Source organism: Schistocerca americana, chromosome 9 (assembly GCF_021461395.2).
Source record: "Schistocerca americana isolate TAMUIC-IGC-003095 chromosome 9, iqSchAmer2.1, whole genome shotgun sequence".
NCBI lineage: Eukaryota > Metazoa > Arthropoda > Insecta > Orthoptera > Acrididae > Schistocerca > Schistocerca americana.
Window position 1 is genome coordinate 136,294,368 of NC_060127.1, and position 20,101 is coordinate 136,314,468.

The 20,101-nt window shown below is 40.0% G+C and overlaps 1 protein-coding gene across 4 annotated transcripts in view; it reads right to left on the minus strand.

The window, feature by feature from the left end:
- LOC124551326 (CLK4-associating serine/arginine rich protein) overlaps nucleotides 1-20,101 on the minus strand; it is a 169,486-nt gene that overhangs the window by 145,120 nt on the left and 4,265 nt on the right. For all 4 annotated transcript variants that reach the window (XM_047126339.1, XM_047126340.1, XM_047126338.1 and 1 more), the window contains exons 3-4: nucleotides 16,232-16,329; nucleotides 547-728 (exon numbers count right to left, since the gene is read on the minus strand). In XM_047126339.1, coding sequence (XP_046982295.1) covers nucleotides 547-728; nucleotides 16,232-16,329 — 280 coding nt within the window. The remainder of the gene's footprint in view (nucleotides 1-546; nucleotides 729-16,231; nucleotides 16,330-20,101) is intronic.

Genomic DNA, 20,101 nt, shown 5'->3' on the forward strand with positions numbered 1-20,101 from the left:
CATTATATGCACTAGCATACACAATCGCTTTTTTAAGAATAGAATTTCTACCTCTTCGGACGTCAGGCTTTGAGAACTACTAGCACTCTTCAAGCGTACACACAAATACACTTACAAGAAAATATTCGCATTTCACGTGACACCACAACAGATTTTGTATGTGACATACATCTTGTATCTTAAGATTTCATTTTCTGATCTATTATTAGCTCTCCTTTTTTTAATTGTCAGCGTTATCTATCCCTTTTCATGTTTATCTTTTTTAAATATTGCTACCTTCTCCAGAAGCAAATTTTACATCTTTAAACTATACTGTGCTGCCTTCCACGGTTTTTTACTTCCACTAATGACCAATTTTTGATTTGATTTAGCCACTTTATGATACTTACATAATAAAAATCATTATTATTATAATACACATTCTCTTACTCACCTAATGCTTAAATCATCAATGAAACTGGCTTAACAATATAATAATAGCTGTAATTGTGTCCTTTGGCAAAGTCCTGTTTCCACTTAATCTCGGATATGTTAAGCTATACTCACTTCCAAGAAAATCATTTTGGACAATGATGCGATACCGCTCATAATTTATAAGCCTCTCTTCCCTTGACAACTCCTCTGGTGGCGGCGGCTCTGTCCGTGATGGATACTCTGGGATGATATCCAGATGAGCACGTACATCAAATCTGTCTATCAACACATCCTGTCTTCCTTGCCACGGCATCCTGCAATACATTTCCATTCAAGGGTAATGGCACTATTTATTTTTTATTCAAAAAAGGGTAAAAGGAGGAGGGTGAGAGCTGTGTGATGCAGGTAAAAACAATGACACAGTTTTATCTATGAGAAAGTATTTATTCAGTATAGTTGGAACATTGTAACACGGAGTTTTCACACAGCAAAAAAATATGTCCAGATCTAAGAAAAGCAACATATTAATTTTACCTTGTGTTACTTCTTTAGTCACAGTTACAATGAAGTACACAACAGAAAAATATCCGGAAGTAGTAACTAGTACAATAAAAACCACCAGTTCCAAGCAATGACGCTATGGACAAGTACTACAACTGTAACATCATATCATCGTGTGCATACTTAACAAGACCTCTGTGGGCATCTGGGCTTTTTGGGTAGGCACACTCTTGTATTGATGCCTTCAAATGTACTTGAAATCAAACTACAATATGGAAATAAGAATTTCCATTGAGCTGTAAATACCTGCATCTATATCTACACAGATACTCTGCAAACTACCGTACCGTGTGGGGAGGAGGGTACCGTGTACCACTACTAGTCGTTTCCTTTCCTGTTCCAATCGCAAATAGAGCAAGGGAGAAATGACTTGTCTCTATAGCTCCTTATGCGCCCTAATTTGTCTAATCTTATCTTCGTGTTCCTTATACGCAATATATGTTGGCAGCAGTAGAATTGATCGACATTCAGCTTCAAATGCCAGTTATCTAAATTTTCTCAATAGTGTCCCTCGAAAAGAATGTCACTCTCCGGCCGAGGATTCCCATTTGCTATCTCGAAGCATCTCCGCAACACATGTTCCTCGAACCTACCTGTAACAAATCTAGTAGACTGCCTCTGAATTGCACTGACATCTTCCTCAAATCAGACCTGGTACAGGTCCGAAACACTCCAGCAGTACTCGAGAATAGGTCACACCATCGTCCTGTAAACAGTCTCTTTTACATGTGAACCATTCTTTCCTAAAATTCCCCCAATAAACCGAAGTTCGCCATTCATCTTCTTTACCAGAGTTCTCACATGCTCATTCTGTTTCATACCGCTTAGCATTATCTTACATTTTTCCACATTTAGAGCTTGCTGCCATTCATCACACCAACTATATTTCTTCTAAGTCATCTTGTATCTTCCTACAGTCTCTCAACTTCTACACCTTACCGTGCACCACAGCGTCATCAACAAACAACTGCAGATTGCTGTCCACCCTGTTCACCAAATCATTTACGTATATAGAGAAAAGCAACAGTCCTGTCGCATTTGCCTGGGTCACTTTTAACATTATCATCGTCTCTGATGAACACCCTCTTAACATACTGGGCTCTATTATTTGAGAAGTCTTTAAGCAACTCACATACCTGTGAACATATTCCATATGCCCATACCTTCATTAACAGGCTGCAATGGGGCACCGCGGCAAATGCATGGAAATGTGGAACGTGCCTGTCACCCTTTATCCATAGTTTGCAGGATACCATGAGAGAAATTGGTAAGCTGATGTTCGCACGAGCAATGCTTTCTAAATCCATGCTGCTTCGTGGAGATAAGCTTCTTAGTGTCAAGAAAAAATATTACGAAAAGCATAGCTCCTCACCACATAGTGGAAATTTCACGTTGCAGACAGCCGCAACAAAGACTGTCGCAAAATAAGCTTTCAGTCAACAAGGCCTTTGTCACAAATAGGTGACACACGCACGACCACAGCCTGTGGCAGCTGAAGTCCCACTACGAGCAGGAGCAGCAGTGCATGATGGGAGAGGCAACTGGGTGGGGGTACGGAGGAGGCTGAGGTGGGGACGGACAGCAGGCTAGAGATGGGGGACGGTGAAGTGCTGCTGGGAAATGTACAGGGATGAGGTGGAGAGATGGTAGAGCAGCTAGGTGCAGTCGGGAGATAAGACGGAGAGCAGGAAAGGTGGCATAGCAGAAAAGGGCAAAAGTAAAAATTGTGGCTGTAAGGCGCTGGAATGGGAACAGGGAAGGGGTTGATGGGTGAGGACAATGACTAATAAAGGTTGACGCCAGGAGGGTTGCAGGAATGCAGGACCGTTCCCACCCGCGCAATTCAGAAAATCTGGTGTTGGTGGGGAGGACCCATATGGTACAGACTGCGAAGTAGTCACTGAAATGCCGAATGTCGTATTGGACGGCGTGCTCAGCAACAAGGTGGTCCACTTGTTGCTTGGCCACACTTTGGCGGTGACCATTCATACGAACAGACAGCTTGTCGGTTGTCATGTCCACACAGAATGCAGCACAGCACAGTGATTGCAGCTTAGCTTGAGGATCAGATGACTGGTTTCACAGCCAGCCCTGCCTTTGATGGGCTACGTGATGTTTATAACCGGACTGTAGTAGGTGGTGGTGGGAGGATGTATGGGACAGGTCTTGTATCTACATATATTACAGGGATATGAGCCATGAGGTAAGGGGTTGGAAGCAGCAGTTGTGTAAGGATGGACACATACATTGCGTAGGTTCGGTGGACGGCGGAATACCACTGCGGGAGGGGTGGGAAGGATAGTGGGCAGGACATTTCTCATTTCAGGGCACAACAAGAGGTAGTCGAAACCCTGGCAGAGAACGTAATTCGGTTCCTCTAGTCCTAGATAGTACTGAGTTACAAAGGGGAACGTTCCTCTGTGGCTGGACAGTGGGACTTTGGGAGATGGTGGGTGACTGGAAAGATAAGGCATGGTTGATTTGTTTTTATGTTGGGAGGATAAATACAGTCTACAAAGGCCTCAGGGAGACCCTCTGTATATTTTGAGAGGGACCGCTCGTCACTGCAGATGCGATGACCATGGCAGCTAGGCTGTATGGAAGGGACTTCTTGATATGGAGTGGGTGGCAGCTGTCAAAGCACAGGTATTGCTGGTGGTTAGTAGGTTTGATATGGACAGAGGTACTTAGGTAGCCATCTTTCAGGTGGAGGTCAACATCTAGGAAGGTGGCTTGTTGGGTTGAGTAGGACCAGGTGAAGCAAATGAGGGAGAAGCTGTTGAGGTTGAGGTTCTGGAGGAATGTGAACAGGGTGTCCTCACCCTCAATCCAGATCACAAAGATGTCATCAATGAATCTAAACCAGGTGAGGGGTTTAGGATTCTGGGTGTTTAAGAAGGATTCCTCTAGATGGCCCATGAATAAGTTTGCACAGGATGTTACCATGCAGGTGCCCATAGCCATAACCTGGATTTGTTTGTAGGTAATGACTTCAAAGGAGAAGCAATTGCGGGTGAGGATATAGTTGGTCATGGCAGCCAGGAAGGAGGTGGTTGGTTTGGAATCCGTCGGGCATTGTTGTAGTGTTCAACAGTGGTAATATCGTGGTCATTAGGGATGTTCGTGTAAAGGAAGGTAGCACCAAAAGTGACGATCAGGGCACTGTGCGGTCAAGGGACAGGAATTGTGGAGAGTCGGTAGAGGAAATGGTTGGTATCTATTATAGAGGAGAGTGACTAGATTGGATTGTGAAAAGAAAATGGACTGTGTAAAATTTGGGACTTTGTACAGGCGCTGATTTCCACGCAGTCGAGCACCACAAACTAATCATCATCACCTTATACAGGAGGGTAGGTTCTTGGTAACAGGCTGAAAGTGTTGGTCTACAAATGCAGAAATTCTCTCTGTTGGGGCACAATAACTGGCCACAATGGGCTGTTCTGTGGTTGTGTTTATGGACTGTAGAAAGCATGTAAAAGGTAGGAATGCAGGAATTGGTAGGGATGAGGAGAGAGATGGACTCCATGGAAAGGTTCTGAGATTGGCCTAAGGATTAGATGATGATGATGTTTGGTTTGTGGGGTGCTCAACTGCGCGGTTATCAGCGCCCGTACAAATTCCGAACCTTATCTCAGCCCAATGGCGCCACTTTCATGATGATGATGAAATGATGAGGACAACACAAACACCCAGTCATCTCGAGGCAGGTGAAAAATCCCTGACTCCGCCGGTAATTGAACCCAGGACTCCGTGCTTGGGAAGCGAGAACGGAACCGCGAGACCACGAGCTGTGGACTAAGGATTTTAGGAGAGACTGGAGATCCTGCTGGATGTCTGGAATGGGGTCACTGTAGCAAGGTTTATAGGTAAATGTATATGACAGCTGGCAGAATCCTTGGATCCGGGATTTTGGGATTGCACGGCATGAGAATTTTACAGATGGAGAGAAGGTATTGCTAGGAGTTTTGGGCTTGGTTGATATGGTTTTGCAGGACTATGTTGGTGAGAGCCAAGGATTGGTGCGATGTGTACAGATGGAGGTCACTGTGGCAGGAAGGGTGGCAGCTGTAGATGGGTAAATTGTCAGTAAGGCTATTTGGGTGGGGGGTGGGGGTGGAGGGGGTGGGGAGATTCCATGAGCCACGTAACAATGCTGGAACAATATGTGGACTGAGATCTGGCTAGGCATAAAGAAACTTTTCAGTAGTGACGCAGATGGAAGGGGGGATTCCATGAGCCAGGTAACAATGCAGGAATAGTATGTGGGACTGGATTCTGGCTAGGGGTAAGGAAACTTTTCTGTACTGATGCAGATAGAAGCAGCAAGGATCCATGGTGAGGAAAAAATGCAAAAAATTACATAAATAACGTAGAATTATGTACAAAAAAATTCACAAAACTACACCCAAATAAGTGGGGGAAAAAATAACGAAAAGGATGAAACGGATGGAAAACGGGGAAACAACATGAAATCTGAGAGTGTATGATGATAGTGAAAGGGGAAAACTCACTAAAATTCTTGTGAAGTCACAATGAGATCACAGAAAAGATACAAATAAAAAATATTTTACTGTGGGTTGCAGGTCTGAGGGTGGATAAGTGTGAAGAACAGGGACGGGAGATGTGATCGGATGAGGTGAAATTAATAGATGTCAACTGCGATAGTACGGAGAAAGAGTGGCGGGCGGGGAGTAGTTGGTAGGACGAGATACAACATCGTGTGGCACCAGAAAGGTGAGAGAAATAACATGTGAAAACACACGGAGAGTGATCAACTTGAAGGTATTGGATTAATGACAATGGTGGGAGTAATGTGGAATGTAAGATGCTGCACAAACAATTAGCATGGTCTTGTAGCCGTCTGTTGTGCACGGCCAAGACGGTTGAATCGAGGGCTTGTAAGTACAGTGTGTGTTATGTCTAGACAAGACAGCCTAGAAACAATGAGAGGAAGCCGAAAGGCACGCGCTAAGCCAAAGCAGGGTGCGTGAGGTCTGAAACAGGATACGTTATGAATGCTATAAAGAAAAGTAAGTAGCTTCGGGAATACTTAACTTTAATCCATCCTTTTGGTACATCTGGAGATTGTGGCAATACAAGTGAGACTCTTTAGATACATGCAATGTTACTAATGGCGCCTTGCTAGGTCGTAGCCATTGACTTAGCTGAAGGCTATTCTATCTATCTGCTCGGCAAAGGAGCGAGGCTTCGTCAGTATAGTCGCTAGCTACGTCGTCCATACAACTGGGGCGAGTGCTAGTCCGTATCTCGAGACCTGCCTTGTGGTGGCGCTCGGTCTGCGATCACACAGTGGCAACACGCGGGTCCGACATGTACTAATGGACCGCGGCCGATTTAAAGCTACCACCTAGCAAGTGTGGTGTCTGGCGGTGACACCACAATGTGCAGTGCAGCTTGTAACGCGACAAGAGAAACACAGGAAAGAAGAGCTAGAAGGAAGGACAATGAGTATAGTAATGCATTAGAAAAAGTCTCGAGAAAGTTTATTATATTAGACCTGAGAATAGGTACAAGGATGCTGCAGCAAACAGTAGTTAGGGACATTGGTCTGTCATTTTGCGGGTTAGTTCTTTTACCCTTTTTACCTACTGGAGTCACCTGCCCTTTTTTCCATCGCTGGGGGCTAAGTGCTGGGCAAAAGATTCACAATAAATGCCAGATAGGTAAGGGGCCTATGCCATAGAGTACTCTTTTTAAAATCGAACTGGGATTCCATCCAGACCTTGTGATTTATTTGCTTTCAAATCTTTCAGTTGTTTTTTTATGCTTATTACTACATCATCCATATGGGAGTCTGCCCGACAGTATGCTTGTGTGAGTCTCCTGGGTGAGCAATTTCTTGAATGTGAGATTTAAAATTTCAGCTTTCAACTGCCACACCTGACTGGTCAACAAGGGACTGAATGAGAGACTTATATCTGCTTAGCGATTTTCAATAGGACCAGAATTTTCTTGGCTTCTCTGCCAGATCTTTTGCTAAGGTGTGACGGTGGTGATAGTTGTATGTTTTGCGCACAGATCTCTTCACAGACAGATGAAACTCTACTAACCTTTCCTTGTCTCGTTTGTGCATTCTCTTTTGAACCAAGAATGCAACAGCCATTTTTTCCTCAGCATCTTCCGAATTTTGTCATTAAACCATGGTGGGTTTTTTCCATCCTTTATCCACTTAGTAGGCACATTACTCTACAGACCACGTTTTACTACATAACCACAGAACGCACAATTTGGGGGCTTCAGGGGGTGGAGGACTTGAAGAAACACTGTCACAAAATCAAACAACAATTTTTCACCGAAACCTAGATCTTGGGCTGTGCCTCAAATCGTTGTCACCACAACAAGAAAAAGCGGTATTTTTACCTTGATTATTGTATATGTCAATTATATTTTTGAAAAAAAAAGAGAAACTAAGGAAAGAAATTTCATTACTGAGAAATTAAAATGATAGCTTTAAGGTGAAATATGATAAAAACTGGAACACCAATTGTACAATACTGATTTCCTCAGACAGACAACCACAGTACTGAAATGAAAATTCTTCAAAATTCTCATTGTTCATACTGTTGTCTCATTTACCTGGCTCCTCCACACATTCCTATTGCATGCAACATATATGTTAAGTAACTTGGAATCACATTCATTCCTGTATTATGTTAGCAATATGGAGGGTGGTATTTATGCCAGATATAAATACACACAACAGCATTCTAAATATTTTTCCTCTCTCCATCATATTTAGTAGCATAAAACTACACACACACACACACACACACACACACACACACACACACACTAGTCGACTCGTTCTCTGTAACTGAAGTGTGCAGGGGTGTCAGGGGCAAGTTTTGACTTAAGAGGGCACATTCCCACATGTCAATAAACGATCTTGATGAAACTTGGTGGGTTTGTGGAGAGACAAAATAGTGAAATACGTATTTTTCTGTTTGTACCCAGTTTCAGTTTTAAGGACGAAACACACTCCGAATTGTAATTTGGTATTTTAGGTTTAGAGGGTATATCTTCAAAACGGTGACATAAAAATGTTTTTCATATAAAAGCTGATATGTAATTAATGTTCTTGAAAAACAGTATAATCAACTTTTGTAATAACCTGAACTTTTGCAAATTACCCCACCACCATTAATTAATACTGAAAAATGTAAACTTTTTTACAACATAAATTAAAGAAGCTTTCATGCCATGGACATCCCTGTGTAATAAGACTGGCATCTGAAATACCATTTTTGGAAAATAAGCTGTACACAATGCGCTGTCCGAGTATTTTTAACATACTTAATTAAATATCAAAATTATCATCAAAATTATTATTATTATTATTATTATTATTATTATTATTATTATTATTATACATTTTGGCCCTTAAGACAGTGATTGAACTTAAATGTTATATGATTATTCAATTTTCCCTTTTTTATGTTTTCTTCTTTTTCTCTTCCCAAAACCTCTTCATTCTTTGACTGTGTGTGTGTTTCCTTTGCTCTGTCCATATTTTCCATGGTTTCTTCCTTTCTTTTACTTCAAATTTCATGTGCATAATTTTGTTTCTGAATTTGTCTCTTTCATCTATCATTTCCTTATTGATTCCTGCTTGTTTTAGGTCTTCTTCTATTTCATGAAACCAGTTGGTATTTTTGATTGAGCTGTTGACTAGATCAAAAATTCTCTTTGTGAATTTGGTGTTGTTCATTCTGTGTATATGCCCAAGGAATGTTAATCAACGTTTTCTGATTATGTCCGTGAGTCTGTCTGTATGTCCGTATAGTTCTTTGGTTGGCCTCTTAATCCATATACCATCTCTATGTATTGCTCCAAAAATTTTTCGAAGGATTTTATGTTCCATCTTTTGTGTCTCTGCGATGCCTGATGCCCCGACTGAGGTCATTTCTGATGCATAGAGGGCTTCTGGTAGAACAACCGTATTGAAGTGCCTGAGTTTTGCCTGTCTTGAGGTGCTTCTTTTATTGTAGTGCGTTCATGTGAGTTTGTACGCTTTCTGAAGTTTTCCTGTTTGTTCTGTATTGGATGTCTTGTTTGATCCTCCTATTTGTATGTATTCTCTCCAGGATAGTTAAATTTTTCCACTCTGCTAACCAATCCATATTTTGTGTGCATGACTTCTGAATTATTGTTCTTTCTTTCCATATATTGTGTTTTCTCATATGATATATGCAACTCATTTTAGCAGAGACTTCATGTAAATATTCCAGGGCTTCTTGAGCTGCTTCTCTGTTGTTGCTGAGTATTGCCAAGTCATCTGCAAATGCTAGGCATTTTATGATTATCTTGTTTGCAAGTGTTCTTCCTACCTGAATTCCTTTTACTTTTTCTTCCCACTGCTAGATAATTTTGTCCAGGACTATGTTGAATAGAAGTGATGAGAGATTATCTCCTTGTCTGACCCCTGTACGTGTCTCAAATGGCTCGGAGATTTCTCCCATAAATTTTATTTTGGAAGTAGCATCTGTTCTAATAGTGCCCTAGTTCTTCTGTCTATTCCATATTCTTCTAGTGTGTCAAAGAGAGTCTGCCTGTCAATGGAGTCATAGGCCTTCTTACAGTCCCTGCCTGGTATTCACTTATCTTTGTACCCACTTGTGGTTCTAGTCTGTTCAGTAACACTTTGGACAGAATTTTGTAAGTGACCGGTAATAATGAGATCCCTCTATAATTATTAGGCTCTGTCCTGTCTCCCTTTCTGTGGAGTGGGTGAATCAGTGCCCATTTCCATTCCTGTGAAATTTTGTCTGAACTCCATATTTCCAAGAGAATTTTATGAATTTTCTTTGTAATATTTTGGTCTGTGAGTTTCCAGATCTCAGCAATAATGCCACCTTCCACTAGGGCTCTGCTTTTGTTTAGTTGTTTTATAATCTCCTCCATCTCTGTGATTGTAGGCGGCTTTGAGTCTGGGTTTGGTAGTGTTTTGTGAAGTGTAATCTTTCCTTGGGCTTCACAGTTGAGGAGTTTATCAAAGAATCCTTCAAGAATATTGAAATTTTCTATAGAGTGTGTTTCTAGAGTTCCATTTGTTCTTCTGAAGCAGATAAGGCTGCTAACCCATTATATTTTCCCCGAATATTCTGTAGAAATTTCTTGTATTATTGGACTTCAAGAAAAATATCATCTAGTCTATCTTTGTTGTATGCTCTTTTTCACTGCTCCAATGTCTTGAGAATTGTTTTTTGGATTTTATGGAAATCCTGCCAGGTTTCAGTTGTTCTGTTGCTGCTAAACTACTTCCATGCCTTAATTCTTCGTTCAACTGCCTGATCAGAAGTTGCATTTCACCATCTATATTTGCATTTCCTGGGAGACTGATCCCAACACATTCCTCCTGAATTATCTTCGCCAGGTCTATCCAATTCTCTGTTGTATTCTGATTAATTTCTTCAATAATTTTATCTTTGTTTATCCTTATGTGTTCTGGATCCGGTCTTATAATTTTGCTCTGTGTTGCCTTTCTATTCTTTGGAATTTGCCTAATCTTTACTCGTAGCAAGTGACAGTCAGACTAAGAATCCTTTGCGAGTTCTCACATTTAGAATTTCACTCAAGGTTTTACTTGTCACAGCTATGTGGTCTATTTGGAATTCTCCCCATATGTTTTTGGGCATTTTCCACGTTGTCAGTTTTCGTCTCGGCTTCCGAGATTGAGTCGACATAACTTTTGAGTTAAAATTTTGACACTACTTTATGAAATGCTCCCCATTCTTGTTTGTGCATTTGTGTGCTGTATGTGGGCCTGTGATTTGCTTGTACTACTTCTCTTTGCCTAGATGTGCAGTGAAATCTCCTAGTACAATTTTGACATGTCTTTCTGGTATTTTGTTTGTCATTTCTTCCATGTCTTCCCAAAAGTCTTCCAACTTCTTGTGGTCTCTTCCTGTTGTGATCATTTGTAGGTGCACGTGCGTTGACGGTTGTGTATCTTCAGTTTCCTGATTTGAAGGTTACTGTGGAGATTCTTTCTGATACTGAACTGAAATCTATGATGTTGTCCATGACAGATTTGTGTACTGCAAATCCTGTGCCAAACGCTGTAGGTGTTTCTCTCCTGACAGCAGGTTTTCCTTTGTACATTCTGTCGTTTTCCGTGTCAAAATGGTTCTCGCCAGTAAAATGCGTCTCTTGTATTGTGAGGATTTTGATGGGAAATTTTTCTAGTACATCAGCAGGCTGTTTGAGTTTGCCTATCTTAACCTGTGTATTGGTGTTGAGTGCGCCAATAAAATGTTTGCAAAGAGGTTTTGAGAAGTTCCGACTCTTTACTTCGTGATGTTCCCAGTCCCCCAGAATCCGATGACCAGAAAAAACCAGTAAATTCACTGGGGCTTGGGGTAGTAAGTATCTTTCCCATTGTTCCATCATGACTTTTTCAAGTTGAAGATAATTAACTATTTGTTTTACTTATTTTTGTGTTATGTTTTAAATTTTTATTTCATGTTTTACACTCGTGTTTTCTTTTATTTTTAATTTATTGTTTCACATATGTGTATTTTATTTATTGAAAATAATTACAATAATGATAATCCGTAAAGAAATGCTTAAAGTGTAACTTTTTATAGAGAGGCTTAAAACATAACTTTTTATATGCCATGCACATAAATTAATGAAATTTTCTTCACATAATACACACAACAGAGAAGAGAATATAAAACAAAATTCAGCGGGACTTCTAATCGTCACGGGTAATCCTCTAAATATCGTGATTTGTATCAAGCATACTTCTGTACATTGGCAAGCCTTAGTGAAGAGGATTAATTATGTAGTAGTGTCTGTAGCTCAATTCCACTGTTTTTCAAGTGGACATCAAAATCATTTAACACAACTAGAGCTGATACAAATCAGAAAATTTAGAGGATCAGCCATGACAATTTGAAATCCTGCTGAATTTTGTTTCATTTTTATCTTCTCCGTTGTGTATATTACGTTAAGAAATTTCAATCATTTTATGTGCATGATGTTTAAAAATATTACGTTTTAAGCATTTCTTTACAGACTGTCATTACTGCAACTATTTTCTATCACAATAATGAGTTAGCTATTATTTTCAATTAACAAAATACATGTATGTTAAATATCAAACTAAAAAATAAATGAATCCATGAATGTTAAACATAAACCAAAATGAGTAAAATAAATACAAGGGAATGTCTGAAAGAGGTGCAAAATAGTTTTATTAGTAAAAAGTTTAATAGGTGACAAAACAATCACAAGTGAACTCGCATATTTTACCTAGTTTTCTACAGTCACCAACATTCTCAATACACTGTCAGGGTACCAGTTTCAATATGCCCTGCTCGTAGAAGTCCATTTGGTTGGAGCATAGCCATCTGTGGATTGCTGATTTCACTTCCGCATCCCTCACAAAGAGTCAGCTGCCCAGGAATTTCTTCATGTGACCAAACAGATGAAAGATCAATGGTGCAACATCCAGACTGTACAGTAGATGCTGGAGCACTTCCCACACACATTTGGCGATTTTCTCGTAAACAGGAGCAGTAATATGGGGGCACACACTGTCAAAAAGAAATCTGACACCTTCGAACATTAACATCGTGGCGTTTGTTACGAAGGGCAGGTCCTGTGTTCAGCGAGGGAGTCCAAAAGTAACACGCCATGCACATCCCAAAACACTGTCACAACCACTTTCCTAGCAGACTGAATCACTCTGAATTTTTTTCGTACTGCGGAACAAGCATGTTTCCACTCCACGGAGGCTTCTTGGTTTTGGGGATTTAGTGATATGCCCATAACTCATCACCACTGACAATTCCTTTCAGAAAATCGTGTCCTTCTGCAGCGCAACGCATTAAGTGATCCAAGTTTGTCATTTGCTAGTCCTTGAGGTTGTCTGTCAGGTTCTTAGGCACACAGTGAGCAATAACTTTACAAAATTTCAACGTGTCATGAATAATATCATACACCACACCATAGGAAATGTTTAACTGCTGTGACAAGGTTTGCAACTGCACACACTGGTCATTCAAAATTGCCGCCTCGAGGGCTGCAACATTCTCCAGGGTTGCAGCTGTTACAGGCCAGCCTGAGTGTGGCAGATCACTAAAGTTCATACATCCCTCTTGGAAGAATGCACACCACCTGGAGATATTGCTTCAGTCCATACAGTAGTCCCATATGCGAAACCAATGTCCCTGTGAATTTCACTCAATTTATATCCTTCGGCCCACAAATATCGATTACACTTTGCCACTCTTCACAAGTCGACAACAGTAAAAGCGTGTCATATTTGTTTTGTAGTTCACGCTACACTTGCTAGAACTGCAAATGAAAACAAAATGCTCTCGGTAGCACAAACTTCAAACTATATCGTCATGAAATTCCAACACACCAACTGCAAATACCAGGGAAGAAAAAAAATAAGTCACTGTATGTTCCTTTCTGATCCTCCTCCATAATTAGAATAATAATGAGCATTTAGATATTTTAATTATTTAAGTCAAGAATACTCCGACAGTACACTGTGCACTGCTATTTCAAAAACCAGCTTTATTACACAGGAGGGATGTGGCTTGAAAGCTTCTTTAATTAATGTTGTAACAAAATTGTTCATTTTTCAGAATTAATTAATCCTGGTGGGATGTTTTTCTAAATTTTAAATTATCACAAAGTTGATTGTGCAATTTTCAAGGACATTAATTACATGAAAAACATTTTTTGCAGATTGTCATTTCAAAGATCCCTCTCGACCTTAAATGCCAAACTACCTTTCCAGTTGTATTTTACCCCTTGAAAGTGAAAAGTGGAGAAAAAAAGAAAAATGTGCTGCACAATTTTGGTCTCTCTACACTCCTACCAAGTTTCAACATCATCATTTACAGACGCTTGGGAATGTTCCCTTGTTAGTATGGAAGTTGGGTGCGTAATCTTGCCACCTAAGTGTGGCACTGACAGGCCGGTATCACTGGCTGTATGGATAAGATGGCCTCTAACAAAGCTGTGTTTTGTCAGGCTTTGGAGGTTGCAAGACGAAAATTAAGTGATGGAGTGTAAACAACTGTAAATATGCTCCTTCAAAGGAAGAAGGAAGTCTGGAAAATGTTTGACACTGTAGCCCACCCTCCAGAAGAAAAACATACAAAGAATGTACAATGCAAACAAACTGGTTCGAGTCTTGTTTATTCCACATCCACTATGGAAAAACACATGCAGTCCGTCAAACCGAATATAAAGTGAACAAAATCACTTATTGCCTTGCAACCAAAAATTGCACTATCTGTGTATTCTTTTAGTTATGGCAACTTGCATTTATGGGATTAGCAGTGAGTTGTGTAGCTAATGATTCATTTCTGCAACTTTTTTTTGTAGACAGCTATAAATTTATTTTAATAATTAATCACCAGTCAGAGAACACACTTCATCCTTGTGTCCTGTTTTCTTGTGCTTGATTTTCAATAACACTGTTAATGGCAGCACTATACTCAATTTGGTGTCAATTTGCTATCATTCTGACAGGACTTTATGAAGATATGAGAGTAGCAACCCACTGTGTCCTACACAGCTCCTTTGCGATGGCTTTTGTGTAGTAGTAAGAGCAGTTTGTGTACCGCAGATGAGATGGCATATTAAGGAGGGAAATACTCAATTCTGCCAAAATTTCTTCAGCCAGTCATCCCTTTACCCAATACTGGAACAAAATCATCAGTCTCTATCAAAATCAATTCATCAGAAACTGAAGCCCTGATGATATTATGTGTTTTTGAAATTCATGGTGGTCAAACATCAATACTAAATCCAAAGAACATTGATCATTACAGTGTTTGTGAATAAAATAAAGGAAGATAGACAGTCATTGGGCTGGTGAAATTACTGTGATATCCTAGGTGAAGTCATGCTGGATGTGGTGTGCTTTTGTCTTTCTCCATTGTGTTAATTAGACACAGTAGGTGAGCCCAATCCAAGTATTCTGCGTTCAGATGTGGTGTGTGAGAGAGGCACAGTGAATAAATGTTGTCAAAGATGACCAATACTACCTCGCCTAATAATACAGCTGACCATGCGGCATCCTTGACCGTACGGATCTCACTCAGTTGTACTCACTCAAGTACATTGCAAGTACACTGCACTCCTTTGATTTGCCACTTCACTTCATTCTTTTGTGTGAAGTAGGCAACCACCACATTTCCTTAGCAGTCTGGAATGGCTACGCATCAACGAGTGCTCACCTTCATTTATGCGAATGATGAAACTGTTGTCAGAATGAAGCCAAACAGTGTGAAAAGTGAGGGCTGGGAAATGAATGCCGTCTACACAGGTTCGCCAAAACACGGTAGCAGTGCTCTAGTATTAACCAAATTGCTCAGCGAATTAACGTAAGACCCACAATGAAGTGTGGTATTCAAAGTTTAGAGACTGTTTTCTTCTTGCACAGTGATGCCAGAAATAAAGAGTAATTTTAGAAGCCACAAAAATCTGAGCAAAAACCAAGTAGAAACAGCTAAACAAGATCCTCAATGTTGGCAGCGCTGTTGTCAGGTTTCAACTGTGAAGCACAAACAGCTGCAGGCGAAAACAGTAAACATTTACAGATCTCTGACAACACTGACATTTTGCCACAGAAATGTATACATGAGCACATCACGTGATCGGTCGAGACAGACGTGCAAAGTGCTAGACCAAGCCCATCGTAACCACCAGGGACCGTCTCTCGTCGACACTATTACACGTAAAAAAACAAACAAAATGACCGGATCGCCACTCAAACCTTGTCACCGGCACGGCAGGAACTGAGCAGTGTAAGTTATAGAAGTCTTAATTGTACAGTACTAAAAAATCCAGTGTGGGATACAAACAATGGAGTGATTAAATGATTACTCTAGGAATACACAACCCCCCTAAATATCGTTCACAAAGTAATCATGAGGATAAGATTAGAATAATTACTGCACGCACAGAGACATTCAAACAATCATTCTTCCTGCGCTCCACATGTGAATGGAACAGGAAGAAACCCTAACAGCTGGTACAATGAAACGTACCCCGTGCCGTGCAATTCGTGACGGCTTGCACAGTGTAGGTGTAGAGTACAGGTTGGCCCTAATTGCTCATCATTTGCATATATTTACCACCCTTTCTACACTTTGAAAAATTCACTGGCACTGCACAGATCACGAATCGCACGAAAAAAATGTGACGCAATTCCAGAAGTCTGGATGAGGAAATTAGGTGCACACAACTAACTACAGCAGCTTACATGTTTGCCGGGCTGTCTCCTGCGATGGCAACTGCGGGATCCAAATGTATCTTGACTGGCCGTCCATGTAGCTGAAGGAACTGCGTAGGATCTGCTTTCTGAAATGTAACACGTACACACTCGATTCTTACTCGTTCACACAACAGACTGAGCAAAATAAGTAATTGAGTAAAATAACTGATTGAGTAAAATAACTAATTTAGTAAAATAACTAATTTAGTAAAATAGGTAACAGACTTCACTACACAAAGGTCTTAAACCATAAAGAGCAGAAAATGTCACTTGGGGTACAGAAAGAAGGTGTACCCCAAACCGAACATTTTGTACAGAAGGCTCACCAAACCTGAAAAGGTACAGTATACACACAAGCTGCATTAGACGCTCACTCAGATGGGCAAGGAGTCAATGTGTAGAATGTAAATAGCAATCACTACAATAGCAGCAAAGCAGTTATAGTAATAAACTTTACAATGAGTGCTGTGTTTACTGCCACCAGTTGGCCTCGGTTGCTCGAGACTGAAGTCATGTGTGTGCAAGATGTGTGAGTGAGGGTGTATGTGTTTGTTTGTCTCACTGGCCTAAAGGTATTATTTGTGACAGTCTTTTGATGTATCTATCTGTGACTTTGTTGTGCCTATCTGTGACCTTGCATCTCCTCTGTATGGTGAGTAGCAACTTTCCTTTTTACAACATTGTTACATTCCATCCTGGATTTTCCACTGTTCGAAAAGACAAGTTTGATAACACGTGAAGGCCCGCCTCACCGTTTTCTCCAATTACAGTGGGATAACGCATCGCGAGTTCCTGCCTACGGTCGAACAATCGATAAGGAATACTTCTTAGAAGTTACACGCCGTTCACTCAAAGCGATCCGATGAAAATGATCGGAATTGTCGTTTTACCACAAACAGGAATAGCGGCACAATTATACTCCTGCTCACATCTCGATGACTGTTCGTGAAAAAAATAAATAAATAAAGTAAAATAAAATATTATGTTGCCACAGCCACTGTATTTATCGGACTCGGCCCCCCTGAGACTTCTTTCCATTAATAATGCCAAAGAGAACCATGAAAGGATGTAGTTTTGCTACCACTGACGAGACAGACACGTAATCACTGAAAGAACTGAACACCTTGATGAAAACTGAGTCAAAGAATTGCTTCCAAGATTGTAAGAAACACTAGCACAAGTGTATTATATCTGAGGGGGATTATTAGAATGGGACAAAGTAGTAGTTTGTTGTAGTAGTTGTTTACAAATAAATAAAGATTCTTTAAGAAAAACAAAAATTCCAATTACTTTTTGGTCACACCTTGTATGTTAGTTCCATACAACACTTTCTCAATGACTGTTATGATGTGGGACATTTCAACTGAACAGAAGAATATAGACAAATTTTACACAGCTACATGCTGGCCATTTACACGTTTGTAGATAAATAATATATTCTATTCAAGAATTTCTCTATCATACAGAACAACTTGTTAGCAGAATAAAATTCAACAGCACTGTCCCAATTTAATTCTCGAACCTCTGCAAAGATGAGTGGTATAGACAATGATGTCAGTGGTGTTATGAAACAGCTGAAAATCACTAAAATGAACAATGCCTCTGGACCAAATGGAATCCCTATCAGTCTATACTACAGATTTGCACCTGAGTTAGCACCCTTTTTTTTTAACTAAACTCTACCAGATTCCTCAAACAAAAACCACACCCAGTAGTTGGAAGAAGTACGAGTCACATTCGTCTTCGAGAGGGGTAGCACAAGTCGACCACAAAACTACCGTCCTAAAAAAATAATCTGAGCTCAACCGTAACACGCTATCTCAAACAGAAGCAGCTACTGAAAGGAAGTAACTGAGGATTTCTCGACTTGACCACTTCCTTCATAAACTCTCCCAAGTGGACATGAACAGAACTGAATCGTGTGAAGATCACTCAACTGTCTTCGGTAAGGAGTTGGAAGATCCAGGAGTAACCTCCAGAAATGGCAACTACCTGTGGATGATATGAACTGTGAATAAACAGAAGAACACACAATGGAACATCTACTGGCCTATAACTATGCTCTGTATCTTGCACAGAAGAAGATGATATACTCAAAACTCAAAGCGCAATTGAAGCGGCAGAGTTTAGGGCAACAGCAGTGTCACTTAATAATTCTTTCTCTCTCCTGTTTTTAATGGTAATTGCCATATGTTATATTTGTTTCTGACTCAAATAAATTAATAAGAATGACACACCAACCACATAAATACCAAAAACACATTCTCTGGGATGGACAACCTAAAATCCTAATGCAGTGTTACTCTTTCTTAAATATGTATGCTGACAGAACTTAACTTCTATGTAAGAACATTATGATTGGCACAATCAAATGCCTTTGATGATTTGCAGTAGATTTCAAATGCTGATAGGTTATCATTTAAAGACTTTATAAGCATTCAGTGAATGTATAAGTAGCTGCCGCAGTGTAGGAGACCCTCTAAAATCTTAACTGATATTGACTAAGTATCCCACTGCTACACAGGTGGACAACAACCACTGATTACATTACCATCTCAAAAACTCGGAAATATGATCTAAGGAGTGAGACTGGCTGGTAATTAATGACATCTCTGGAATCTTATTTCTTATTGAGTGGCCTAGCAAAGACATATTTTAAAATGTCTGACAAAAGAGAGAAAGAAAAACACAGTTACAAAAGGGACTCATTCCCTGAAATGTGTCATGTAAAATATAAATCCTGAAATGAGTCATGTAAAATATACATAAAAGAAAATCATGACTGGTAGAATGAAAGTTATCTATAAACAAACCAAAAGCACTTGAATTTATTACGTACTATACACTTGAATGGGAACGTAACATATTGTATGAGTCAAGATAAGGTCTGATGGTCTAACAGTAAAGCAAATGCATGGAAACTGAAAGATCAAGGGACCAGAACCCTGCCAGACTACAGAATATTCCAGCCTGCCTTTAACCTAGCCTTCACTTCCCAAGAACATCATGTGGTTCAGATTTGATGTTGAGCTGTAGGTCCCTTTCCCCTATAGGATTACTGGGGTAGGTAAGAAATGCACATTACCAAAATGGCATCCCATTTACAGACCTGCACCTTCCAATTTACAAACTTGCACCAGGCCTTTGAGCCACATGGAATTATTAATGTCGAAACACAACTTTTCAGTGTTTTACTGAAGATATCAACAGCTCCTTCCAAATTTTACTTCTGTCGGTCATGATGATTTTCCTCATACATCAGAACGAAACTTGATGTACTTGTTCAATACACCACAATGCTTGTCTACTAAGATAATATATTAGGAATGACAAGGTTCCAAGCACAAAACCCTAAGGACACCAGGCTGTATTATACCTCCATCCCATAAGTCACTGCAATTTCAGTTATGCCATTTGAGGAACCTGTAATTATCTTTTGCCTTCCACCTCTAAGTTATGAGTCCAAGCAGTTGCCTGCAAGTCTTGTATTGTAGTTCTATAATGATGGGCTTCCTATCAATATCTTGCTATCAAAAAATAAACAAACATCTTTGGAGATATCACACAAGACACCAAGCAGCTGGTTGCTATTTTTATAAGGCGAAATATTCAGTACTGCCAATAGCCACATATAAAAGTGACACACAACCTAGCTTTGAAAATAATACTTCCTTCCTCGGGGATGAGAAAGGCGTAGTTTCACTTCCCAAAGGTAAGTACTAATCAGCAATTCTGTCTTATAACTTATAAGTTTTCTCAAGTGAATATCCCCTTGTTTATCGGCATTACATCAGCAAAGGATAAGATTGTCTTTCTGAAAGTCAAGCTGTCTACTGTAAATGATGTTAATCTCCAGTT